Source organism: Pygocentrus nattereri, chromosome 16 (genome assembly GCF_015220715.1).
Source record: "Pygocentrus nattereri isolate fPygNat1 chromosome 16, fPygNat1.pri, whole genome shotgun sequence".
Taxonomy (NCBI): domain Eukaryota; kingdom Metazoa; phylum Chordata; class Actinopteri; order Characiformes; family Serrasalmidae; genus Pygocentrus; species Pygocentrus nattereri.
The window spans coordinates 9,073,235-9,085,679 of NC_051226.1; the positions used below are offsets into that span (position 1 = coordinate 9,073,235).

Genomic DNA, 12,445 nt, shown 5'->3' on the forward strand with positions numbered 1-12,445 from the left:
GACTTTAGCTGTATGCGTCTGAAGTTCCCATGGGCTCTTATTTAAGCAAAGAATATTTTAAGTTGGCCGCAGTGTTCAGTGGCTGTATGTACAGTCTAAATCCTATCAGTGAGCAGCCTGCAATTCATGTGAATGCAACTGAAAGAAAATGGCCCCAGCGCCTAATTCGTCAGGCTTTCTCAGTATAGTTGAGCTCTGCCCACCTGGGCAGCTGGGAGACAGCACACCCATTTCCTGGACATTCCTCTGGCCTGTATCCTCCCTCCCTTGCCTCCAGATGTGTCTCCATAGAAACTTAAGAGTTATGAATGTGAACTGATGATGCTGATTTCCCTGTGGGAGCAGTGCTTTCTGCCTCTGAGATGTGTTCCAGTCTTGTTGAATGTAGGATGTAACATGATGTTATTAGGTGGCTTGTTGTGGAGGAGAAATGAAAGAATTTTCACCAGCTGTTTTTGCAACGTCCATAGTATTTTTTGAGTGCGCCTTTCTTGTTCATCGATCAGTCTTTGTGCATTTTCTGTTGTGCAGAATGTTGGTTTGCTGACTTGATATTGCAAAAGAGCTACCTCAGAAAATGTAATGTTTTCTAGATTTGATTAACACTGGGGGCGGCCAGTACAGCTATCAGTGTCATGATAAACGCACCACGGTGCAGTTAGATATTTCCTCCTAGTTTTCTTATTTGTAAAGCACTTTGAATGACAGCAGTCTATAAAGGGGGTATATAAATAAACCTGTCTTACCTAGTTAGGGATGCACTAATGATTTTTAGAGGACTATTCCGCTTTGTTTATAGCCACATTTGGGCCCGTAGGCAGTTTTTAGGCTCTATTTTTTTAACCTGGAGCTCACACTTTGTGGATGAAATGAATACTTTCTGTTAGACAGAATCACAATACAAATGAATTTTACATGTTCTACCATTTTAAATTCAGTAGTAAAACAATCAGTTGCCTGTTTTGAAGAACATGAGTCAAATCACGTGATAAAGTAAGAGGTAACGGGCCATTTTGCCCAGTTCCTTGCACATTTATGCTACAACGTTTTGACTGATTACCATTTGCAAATTTGGAAAACACATCTGCCTTTTTTTTTTTTTTTGGCGGATTTCATTCCTGCAACCTTACTCTTCTCGATTCTTAAACAGTTTAACGCTGATTAAAGTACAAATTATTGTAGTTTTTCATGTCCATTTTTTAAATGTTTCTACTGTTTTCTGTTTTACTGGTGCATATTATGCAAAATATAAGACTGGTCATATATTGGGAAAATGCCTATCGTGATCCTGTATTTTTGTCACTTTGCTCAAGGGTTGGCAAATTAACATTTGATTAAACGATTTAAGACACTAGTGATTACAGTAATTTTATGTCTTCCCCTGTACTTGGTAGTATTGCATTGTCTCTCTGCTCCACTTAACATATTTCTGCAGTAATCTGTGCCCCACTGGAGTTTATAAATATCTCAGCTCCTCTCTGTGAGATTGGTAAGAATGTCTTTGAGAGGACAGCCTCATTATCAGGTCAGGTTGGGAATTGGAGGCTGGATGCATAGGGAATAGGCAGCATGTCTAAAAATGAGCTACAGAGTGAGCCAGTTAAGTCAAAGTTTAACATATATTTTTGGTTCTTGTTTGTCAGTTTGGTAAATGAGCTTTTGTGTTTTCTTTGACTTTTCTGTATTGTTTTCAAGCTAATTCACAAATTCATGTCATGGATGGTTTAAACCTGGCCGGTGTGGGAAAAACCTCAGAGCCCAAACAAAGAAGTATGTGGTTTAGTCTTCGTAATGGCAGCAACTTCCATGTAGACCTAGCTAACAGCTGTTATTACGGCTGGCCACAGAACGATTTGAGGGCGTGAGCCTGGACTTTGCCTGTGTCATCATGTGGTTGGAATGTGAGAGAGTTATCCGAGTGCGCTGCTCAATGACCGAGCGCGTGGGAGAGAGGAGAGGGAGCTGGAGAGAGGAGAATGTTCTAGAGCAGCAGTGTGGAGCACTAATGATGAGGGGGAGCTAGAGCGAGTGCAGAAGAGCTGGAGTAGGAGGGAGGGGGAGTAACAGGGCGAATGCGTAGGAGAAAGCGCGTTGGTGTTATCTCTGCTGTGCACACTAGTAAAGGCTCTATCTCTTAAAACAGCTGCAGCACTTTAGAGCAGGTTTAACGCTCTTGTTTTGGTGAGTTTTTCCAGATTTTAAATATTTTCATTCATCAGCGTTCATTTCACAGGCTGCTGATTTGTTCATTTGTTAAAAAGTCAAACAGCGAGGTATTTCATATGCCTGCTTTCAGATTTAATCAGTATTTGTAAGCGACTCTTAAAGGGGGCTGAATAGAACACATTGAGGTCAGCTGACTCTCACACTGAGGTGTGGTCTCTCTCAAGCAGCTGTGAAATATGCCGCGTCATGCCTTTTGTTGTGATGTCATTTCATGTTAGGTAGGTGTCCTGAAGATCTCAGTCTGAATGTTGTTGAATGATGACCGACTGCGTCGTTGATATAGGCTAGTTGTACGATGTTGTGCTCCTGACCATGGCCCTGATCTTTATTCCCACTGAGAGTTATCAGGCTGAATCCAGTCGAAGCTATGCTAAATCCCCCGGTTGATTTAAGCTGACAGTGAATTGGTGACTAGAGAAGGGATGGGCCAAGTTGGCGGGGGGGTTGGGGGCTGTACTGTTACAGTCCATCTGGGCAAGAATAGGGTGGGCCAGTTCAAAAGGGAGTAATCTGTCTGAGGCTAATGCACTATTTTGTCACAGTGTGTTTATGCTGGCTTGCTTTAGCTGTTATTTTGTATAAGGCACTGTGAAATGTGTTTTTAAAAGGTTCTTTATTAAAGACAATGGTTATATAGAATTGCAAACACCCAAAGAACCTGTTATATGCTTAATGTTTCTTCTGTGTTATGGAAAGCTCTTTGTTTTTACTACCAGTGTTTCTGTCTATTAGTAGTGGGCAGAATACTGGTTCTCCCAGTGTAATATTTTAAATTGTTTAAGCTATGAGTTTTGTCATAAGCACAGATAACGCAATGGACATACGTTACAAAATAGGCTAAGGTTGCATATTGCAAAGTATTGCATTTATCTGAATGTTTGAGGGATGTTCAGCACATTTCAAGTAAAAATGAAAACGCAGCGGTCAGTTGATCACTGTCCACTGAATAGTCAGGTGCAGTCTGAGGTAGTTCAGCCTGTTTGTGACAGAGGGCATAAGGCAATAATATGAAATGAATGGCCAGTCTCTTGGGGTTAGCTTTTAGCCTAGCGTGAAAATTGGCCCACTAGCCACACTGTCCTGCAATGCCACATTCTCGAAGCCTGGTCTAGTACTGGCAGTGTAAATATCTTGTAATAATTTGATAATGTGTTTGTTTTTTTTTGTTTTTTTTTTTCTTCAGCATCTGACTGTTTTAGATGTAAGCACTAGAGAATGGGATATAGGTTTTATATATATATATATATAACTTGAGAAATTCAGAGATGAAACAACATTTTAGCACTGTTTGCTGGGCTGTCTGTTTATTGTTGAGTTCTGTTTTTGATATTTTGCACAATAAAAATGTTCATATGTATTTCAGTTGTTAAATGTGGTTATTATAAAACTTAAGGCATATACTAGTACTACTATTACTTCTACTACTAATAATAATTCTCTGTTAACCTACAAAACATTTATTACAGTATCAAAAATAGTTTTAATTACATTTTCTTTATAATTTTTTGTATTATTACAAAAACATTCTACTGTTGTTACAAGTCACAGAACCACTTTTTGGTACTATAATAACCCCTTTTACTAAGTGTCTGCCAATAATTTTGATGATTAATTATAGTATAGACCAAGCAATAAAAATGGACAGAAACAAGCCCGTACAGATGAGCTGAGAAGCTTTTAAAACAATGTAACTGAAATATATTTAAAAAATACATGTATAAATGGGTGTATCCATCAGTCTCTTTCTTACTCTAAGAAAGGGCAAGTAGGAGAACTTAAAAATGCATTGTCAATGTCATCTTATAATTTCATTATTATTATTATTATTATTATTATTATTATTATTATTATTATTATTATTCTCTCTCTCTCTCTCTCTCTCTCTCTCTCTCTCTCTCTCTCTCTCTCTCTCTCTCTCTCTCTCTCTCTCTCTCTCTCTCCATTTCCTTCTCTTGGTCATGGTCACTCTTTCTCATACTCTGTACTCCACTCTTCATTGCCTTGACAACAGTCTTTGTTGGTATGTGCTTTCTAAGCATCATTGTTAGTCTCCTCATTTTCTGTCTCATTTCCAGCACCCCCTGTTTTTCCCAGTTTTATTACTCTCCCCAGCCCCCCCTGCACTGCTGACTGGTATAACAAAGAACTGTATTGATTTAGCTCAGCAGTCTCATGGTTGCAGAGATTCTATGACTGACTCCAGAGCTGGCCATTCTATTCACTGTTAAAAGTATGCTCTTGCTTTAAGCATTGAGCCCATTGACCTTGGGCTTGCCAGACTTTCTTCTTCTTATTCTTGCCAAATGACTGCTTCCATTCACTAAATAGACATCATTTGAAGAACCTCATAATAGACAAATAGTGTAAGGTTTTTGTATGAATACATAAATTCATACTCTGCACAGTGGAAAAGCTGGAAATTCAGAACAGGCCAAAATAAGTTCCATGAACTGAACAAAGCCTAAGACCGCAAAAGCATGAGAACCTCGCACTGAACAGAACTGAACTCGTCTGTAAAATCCTCCAGAATGATGCTTATAGAGTTTTCAGTTTGGCCGTTAATACCAGCTTTATAAATCCAGATGAGTTTGCACTTAGTGCAGTGCAGAGCTGATGTCTCTGTAAGAGATATGAATGTCTGTCACCTTGACATCTATGCCATTTCTCCAGAAATAGTCCTGCAAGGGTCCTCTGTTCCCAGCAGTACACTTAGTCTAGCTCTGGGAGGAGCTAATATTTGGAATACCAGTAACGGTTACTGTAACAAGGGTGTGGCCCGGCTTCTGCTCAGCTGTATTTTTTTTTTTTTTTATATATATATATATTTTAATTCATAACCTGACCCTCAGAGCTCCAAAAGCTATGGAAAGCATAGGGCCTGGGATATGATTGGTGGAGTATTAGGAGGGGGTTTGAGAGTGTCAGTGGGGGGTGGTGTGTAGTTCACAGGGGGCTGACGGCAGCACTCCCTTTGTGCATGTTTGTTCAGAGGCATGAGGAATTTCCGCCTGGCCCCCTCGTGTGCTCAGCTGTTGTTGAGGCCAGTCGTGTCTCTAGTCACGCCATGTCTGCATGGTTTTATACTCCATCTTTTTTAACATAATGAATGACAGAAATCCTGTAGCTGTACTGAAAGATCTATTATAAGGTAATTGTATTAATCATCATGTAAATGCTGATCTGTTTGAATTTTTATAATTCCATGGACATTTTACTGAATGTTTCTTTTCTAAAGAGCCCGTAGAGATCTTTTGGTAAACTGGGGTCTAGACCTTAGTTGCTATTTTATTTTAACAAGGTTGAAAGCAAACCAGTATGGTGATGCAGCAAACCAATGTTCTCTTTGTGTGTGAATTTTAGAAAATGGATACCAGTGGAGTGAAAGTCCTGGAGACGGCCGAAGACATCCAGGAGAGGCGGCAGCAGGTCCTGGACCGCTACCGCCGCTTCAAGGAGTTGTCGACCATGCGCAGGCAAAAACTGGAGGACTCATACCGCTTCCAGTTCTTCCGCCGTGACGCAGATGAGTTGGAGAAGTGGATTCAGGAGAAGCTGCAGATAGCTTCTGATGAGAACTACAAGGATCCCACCAACCTTCAGGTATGTTTTAGTTTTTTAGTTCCATTTCCAAAGTAATTAACACTCCCATTTCACTACACACTATAGCAACGTGCCACATAAGGTCATAAATTACAATGCTTTTATTACAGATAGGGTGAGTTATCAGGCACAACACAAGTCCAGGCTCATTAACAGTAAGCTGTGGTTGCCTCAACACATTATTGTCAAAGATTACTCCTTGAACATCATGTTGTTTTTTTTGTACGATTTATTATATTGATGCAGACCTGAGCAGCTAAGAAAGTTTAGAAGAACCTTCTTAACTGGAAGCATAGTTACATATTATAAAGTGTCACCTGTAACGCATAGCAGCCTTTGTCCTATAATTGCTCTTGCTGTGATTTTCAAAATGCCTTATGGACATTAACTCTTGTAAAAGCTCTTGGGTTTCAGTATTACATAACACACATCATGCGTCCAGTCACATGACTGAACCGACTAGTAAAAAATATAAAACATGGCTTGTCAGTTTAGCTTTATTAAATGAAATTCACTAAATGAAATTCCTTATCACACATGTGAGTGAAAGCTGAATTTTCAGCCTTGTTTTTATAGTTACAATGGCCTGATTTTGCTTCTTGAGGGTTTTTTCCTTTTCTTAATCAATGTGTCCATCTCCACAGGGGAAGCTTCAGAAACATCAAGCCTTTGAGGCAGAAGTACAGGCCAACTCCGGTGCCATCGTCAAATTGGATGAGACTGGCAACCTCATGATCTCTGAGAGTCACTTTGCATCCGAGACCATTCGTGTAAGAGACTTTACTCAAATGACAATTGAATCTGAATTGAGGGCAGGGAATGGTACTGATCAAATATCTGTACATTTATGGTTTATCTAAGTTTTTTGTTTTACATTTAAAGCAAAGTAATAAGCAGATGTAACATGCCTTATGTTAATCATCCCCATGTTTGGCTCAGTCTTTCACGCCTTACCGGACTGCTCAGAGACCAATTGTAAAAAGTGTCAATTATGGAAATTATATCCAAGTAGGTGCTTGAGTGCAGTGACTTTTCATAGCTCTTTGGTGAAATGTCATTTTACTTTTCTTAATTGGGCTTTCTTTCTTCATTGGGTTTCACTAGAAATGTGTGCAGTGACATTCACTCGGTTTAGTGTTTGAAACTTTAATAGTGTACTTTAGCTCTCCTTAATTTGTTCATCTTTTTTCCTATTTGTATGGACAAGACTTTTATTTCCTAAAACCCTGACTTCACTGGCTTAAACGTCACCTTGTTTTACTTCCTACTGCAGACTAGAGGATAGTCTAGCATTGCCACTAATATTTCTATTTTCTGCCCGGTTGAAGACCCGCCTGGAGGAACTGCATCGTTTGTGGGACCTACTGCTGCAGAAGACCAAGGAGAAGGGAGTGCGTCTGCTGCAGGCTCAGAAATTAGTGCAGTACCTTCGGGAGTGTGAAGATGCCCTGGACTGGATCAGCGACAAGGTCATTAACCATAAAACATGACATACTTCATAAGCCTTACTTATTGCAAACATATCCCATAATGGTTAGAAGTTGTTTTGTACTTAGGATCCAATGCTTAAGCACAATGTCAGCTTTATACGCTGCTACAACACATCAGGGTACGCCTTCTCAAGTGCAAGTGTTGTGGTTCAAGCACAAAGGGGAGAGACCTAAACTAGTTCATTCTCTCCTACAGGAAGCTATTGTCACCTCAGAGGAGCTGGGGCAGGACCTGGAGCATGTGGAAGTCCTGCAGAAGAAGTTTGAAGAATTCCAGACAGACCTGGCAGCCCATGAGGAACGTGTGAATGAGGTCAACCAGGCTGCGGCTAAGCTAACCCAGGAGAACCACCCTGAAGCTGAGCTCATCTTGAAGAAGCAGGAGGAGGTGAATTCAGCCTGGCAGAGGCTGAAGGGTTTGGCCCAGCAAAGACAGGGCAAGCTGTTTGGGGCTGCTGAGGTACAGCGCTTCAACCGGTAAGTCTTTTACAGAGCAAGTCCCTTTGTCGTCTTAGGTTTTCAAATTGTGATATTTTGAGGTATGTTTTTTCCTGTTTGGTCCAGTTTGTCCTCTAAATAAAATAAAAATTAAATAAAATGATAGTTACATATAATGGCAGATTGTGGCGTGTAGGACTTTAGTTTAAATGGTCCATTCAGTGACTTAAATCTTCCTCCTGGGCTTTTAGGGATGTGGATGAAACAATCAGCTGGATCAAGGAGAAGGAGCAGCTGATGGCCTCTGATGATTTTGGACGTGACTTGGCCAGCGTTCAGGCTCTGCTGCGCAAACATGAGGGGCTTGAGAGAGACCTGGCAGCCCTGGAAGACAAGGTCAGTTTCAGCACTCTTGTAAATGTCAAACAATGTTGACCATGTCCACACATTTGCATAAACAGTGTTTTTTTTTAAGCATCACGATTTTGAATAACCTTGCCTTTCAACGTGTATATCTGTGTATACCATTAACATGATTACTTTCTTATCTAATGCATATTCTGCTTTTTGTGTGCTCTCAGGTGAACACTTTGGGTGGGGAGGCAGAGCGTCTGCAGCAGACCCATCCCCAGAATGCCTCTCAGATCCACTTGAAGAGAGACGAGCTTATCACCAACTGGGAGCAGATTCGCACACTGGCTGCAGAACGCCACGCCCACCTCAATGACTCCTACAGGTATTTTCTTTTACACACAGCTTATGATATTTGCTTTAGTGTTCAGACTTTTCTCTATTGATAAAGGTTGTCATTTTACGTTTAATTTCAGAGAAGTAGTCATTCAATTCCAGCAGTAACCCCAGTCTAAAACCTAGTGAGCTATCATGATTGGAGACTGTGTCTTGTTCTCCAGACTGCAGCGTTTCACTGCTGATTTTCGAGACCTCACCAGCTGGGTAACTGAGATGAAGGCTTTGATTAACGCTGATGAGTTGGCCAACGACGTAGCTGGGGCTGAAGCTCTGCTCGACCGCCACCAGGAACACAAGGTTTGACCTACACTCATCATCTCAGCTTGATCAGAGAAAGATAATGATGCCTTCAAGAATTTTAGACTAAGCTCTTTTGAAAGCTGCTAGTCTAATAATTGTTAAAACTACTGTTTTTGTTTTTTTTTATATTGAAAGGAGCCCATTTCAAATGTTTGGCATTTACCTTTGAACAGGGTGAGATCGATGCCCATGAAGACAGCTTCAAATCCACAGATGAGGCTGGCCAGGCCCTCCTGAACACCGGACACTATGCCTCAGAAGAAGTGAAGGAAAAGGTGGATGTGCAATATATGAACAACCTGTAGTGCCTCATATTAAAAGTATAGTAGCTAAAATACAGTGCATTGTTAACATGTGTGTTTGGGTTTAGCTGGGTATTCTTGCTGAAGAGAAGGAGTCTCTTTTGGAGCTGTGGGAGCTGCGCAGACAGCAATATGAGCAGTGCATGGACTTGCAGCTCTTCTACAGGGACACTGAGCAGGTTGACAATTGGATGAGCAAACAAGAGGTATGCGTTTCAGCTTACTAGGTGGTTTCAGTCCTGACAATCGGACTAAGGGATTGTAGACTTATGTATTTTGGCAGTTCAAATTATATCAACTCTGTGCTCTTATACAATACTGTAAATTTGGGCTAGGCTATCCATATTTATTTGTTTAAACCTTTCTGTTACATTCACCTGTAAGGAATATTCCTGTGTAAGATTGACCAGATACCTCAAATGCCTGTTTAATGATCTGAAAGTAGTTAAACATATAGTTTTCTTCATAAACATTATTTTTAGCTCAATTAATATCAATATTTAGTGTAATCAAGTTTTTCCACCCATTCCCGATCATGATTAACTTATGATTATCAAAAAATACATTTCAAGTAGTTTTTTTCTGTACATTAGGAAAAAATACATTCAGTACATGAGTTTTATTTATTCTTATTTACACCTTTTTTTTTCTTTTTTTTTTCTTTCTGTCATGAGGGCGTGTTGATGAATACAAATATACAAATACAAACATCTCTTCTGGTCAAATTGACCCTTTCACACTATCACACTAAATGCGCCATAAGTCCAGCAGCAAAAGTTTCATGTTCCAAAAAGTTTTATATAAATATATTTTATATAAATATCACATTTTTTTCAATTTTGAAGCTGGTCAGTTTGAGTCAGAACATAACAGGAGGGTTAAATTTGTGTGTGCCAGTCATGGCATCTTAATGCAAAAAATACATAATGTGAGAAACGCGTGGACTGAAATAACCACATTGCTGGCTGTCTTTTAGGCCTTCCTTCTAAATGAGGACCTGGGTGACTCTCTGGACAGTGTGGAGGCTCTTCTGAAGAAACATGAAGACTTTGAAAAATCTCTCAGTGCCCAGGAGGAGAAGATCACTGTAAGATACCACACCTTCTTCCTTACCAGTTATTGTTAACACTTTACTGTTAGGTAGTGTTCATAAGGCTAAGTGATACCTAATGTGAGCCCTTCCTGACAACTGACATACATGAACATTCATAAACACTAATTCCAGTAATTATTGTTTGTCATAAAAGTTGCATATGCCAATGTAATACTGACATAACATCTGTGGCACAGCCTTTGACAGTCTTTGTAGCTCACTGCATATCACAAGAATGTAATACTCATATATGTAAAGTTGTAAAGTATTTGATCTGTCTTTGTACCTATAAATTGCTGGTTTTCAAATGGAAAGCCTGTGTTTTTTATTTTGTTTAGGCCTTGGATGAATTTGCTACCAAACTGATCCAGAACAACCACTATGCCAAGGAGGATGTTGCCACCCGAAGAGACGCTGTAAGTGATCAGTAAACTCCCAAAATGTTCCTCGTTTCTACACAGCTGGCTTTTCTCCCCCTCCTGTATATGCTGACTGTAGTGCTGAGTCATTGGGGATGCATTGTAAAAAGACTCTGTGTTTCAGTTGCTGAGCAGACGCAATGCCCTCCATGAGCGAGCTCAGTCCCGCCGTGCTGCCCTGGAGGACTCCTTCCACCTGCAGCAGTTCTTCCGTGATTCTGATGAGCTCAAGAGCTGGATCAATGAGAAGATGAAGACTGCCACTGACGAGGCTTACAAGGTGCACTCTCTTTGACAGATTCACTGAATGTTTGGACAGTATCTGCTTTTTTTGTATTGTATACTTTGCCCCCAAGTAATTAATCTGTTACTGATCTCGCTCTTAATTATTCATTTGTATACACACAGGACCCTTCCAACCTGCAAGGAAAGGTGCAGAAACACCAGGCCTTTGAGGCAGAGCTCTCTGCCAACCAGAGCCGCATTGACGCACTGCAGAAATCTGGCCAGGAGCTGATTGATGGGAAACACTATGCCTCCAGTGAGGTGGCTACACGTATGGATGAGGTCAGCTCCCAGTGGAAGAAACTTCTGGAAGCCACTGAGCTTAAAGGTAAAAAACATCTTGTGAAATTAACTGTATTTTTGCTCTGTTAGTTCAAAAATTGTATATGCTTTCTCTCTAAGGCATCAAATATACAGTATGTTTAATAAATAAGCTGATAGGTATCACTTTGGTTTTGGGATTTTCAGCAACTAAAATTGCATACAGTGACATTTTCCAGCAGCCTAACGGTTCTCTTTATTGTGCTATCAGGCATTAAGCTGCGTGAAGCCAATCAGCAGCAGCAGTTTAACCGCAATGTGGAGGACATTGAGCTTTGGCTCTATGAAGTGGAAGGCCACCTGGCCTCTGATGACTATGGCAAAGACCTGACCAGCGTTCAGAACTTGCAGAAGAAACATGCTTTGCTGGAGGCTGACGTTGCTGCCCATCAGGTAAGCTGCCCTCGTATTCATATCCGTACGGTTTAGAATTTGTAGTTGGTTATAACAGTCATCATAGCCCTTTTAGTTCAGTGACAGATTACAAGTCTGAGTGTCCTTTTTCTTGTTTCTCAACAGGACCGCATTGATGGCATTACCATCCAGGCCAGGCAGTTCCAGGAGGCTGGTCACTTTGATGCTGATAACATCCGGAAGAAGCAGGAGGCTCTAGTGGCACGCTATGAGGCTTTGAAGGAGCCCATGGCTGCACGAAAGCAGAAGCTGTCTGATTCTCTTCGGCTGCAGCAGCTCTTCCGCGATGTGGAGGATGAAGAGACCTGGATCAGAGAGAAGGAGCCCATCGCTGCCTCTACCAACAGGGGTCAGTCAACCATTCAGATTTCAGCTGAAGCTTTAACCTGACCAAGAATAGCTCACAGTTATAGTTAATGTGTCATAAAATAGTATGCGGAATTGTTTTATTGTTCGTTTCTCAATCTCTCTCTTGCTTTCATCCTTAGGTAAAGACCTGATAGGGGTGCAGAATCTGCTAAAGAAGCATCAGGCTTTGCAGGCTGAGATCACTGGTCATGAGCCCCGCATCAAGGCTGTGACTCAGAAGGGTGAATCCATGGTGGATGAGGGTATGTGCTACTTTTTCAGCTGTTTACAGACTCATTATATGTTCATTATATCAGTTGGATAGGGGAGATTCAAAGCAGTGGGTAGGAATTGGTGATGGCTAACACATGGAGACATAATAGTACAAAAACATACAGCAACACTGTCGCATGCATATATATATATATATATATATATATATATATATATATATGTATA

The 12,445-nt window shown here is 40.7% G+C and overlaps 1 protein-coding gene across 10 annotated transcripts in view; it reads left to right on the plus strand.

Annotated features, from left to right (window-relative positions):
• The window catches only part of sptan1 (spectrin alpha, non-erythrocytic 1), a 33,776-nt gene that overhangs the window by 3,970 nt on the left and 17,361 nt on the right, over positions 1 to 12,445 (plus strand). For 9 of the 10 annotated variants that reach the window (XM_017714326.2, XM_037546201.1, XM_037546203.1 and 6 more), the window contains 16 exons: positions 5,587 to 5,826; positions 6,471 to 6,596; positions 7,155 to 7,295; positions 7,513 to 7,793; positions 8,006 to 8,150; positions 8,336 to 8,490; positions 8,666 to 8,801; positions 8,978 to 9,079; positions 9,175 to 9,312; positions 10,083 to 10,193; positions 10,538 to 10,615; positions 10,743 to 10,898; positions 11,027 to 11,231; positions 11,436 to 11,617; positions 11,744 to 11,987; positions 12,127 to 12,249. In XM_017714326.2, the coding sequence (XP_017569815.1) occupies positions 5,590 to 5,826; positions 6,471 to 6,596; positions 7,155 to 7,295; positions 7,513 to 7,793; positions 8,006 to 8,150; positions 8,336 to 8,490; positions 8,666 to 8,801; positions 8,978 to 9,079; positions 9,175 to 9,312; positions 10,083 to 10,193; positions 10,538 to 10,615; positions 10,743 to 10,898; positions 11,027 to 11,231; positions 11,436 to 11,617; positions 11,744 to 11,987; positions 12,127 to 12,249 (2,560 nt within the window). In that variant the 5' untranslated portion in view covers positions 5,587 to 5,589. Of the gene's footprint in view, positions 1 to 2,044; positions 2,182 to 5,586; positions 5,827 to 6,470; positions 6,597 to 7,154; positions 7,296 to 7,512; positions 7,794 to 8,005; positions 8,151 to 8,335; positions 8,491 to 8,665; positions 8,802 to 8,977; positions 9,080 to 9,174; positions 9,313 to 10,082; positions 10,194 to 10,537; positions 10,616 to 10,742; positions 10,899 to 11,026; positions 11,232 to 11,435; positions 11,618 to 11,743; positions 11,988 to 12,126; positions 12,250 to 12,445 lie in introns of those variants that run through there. The other variant, XM_017714335.2, reaches the window with a different exon arrangement.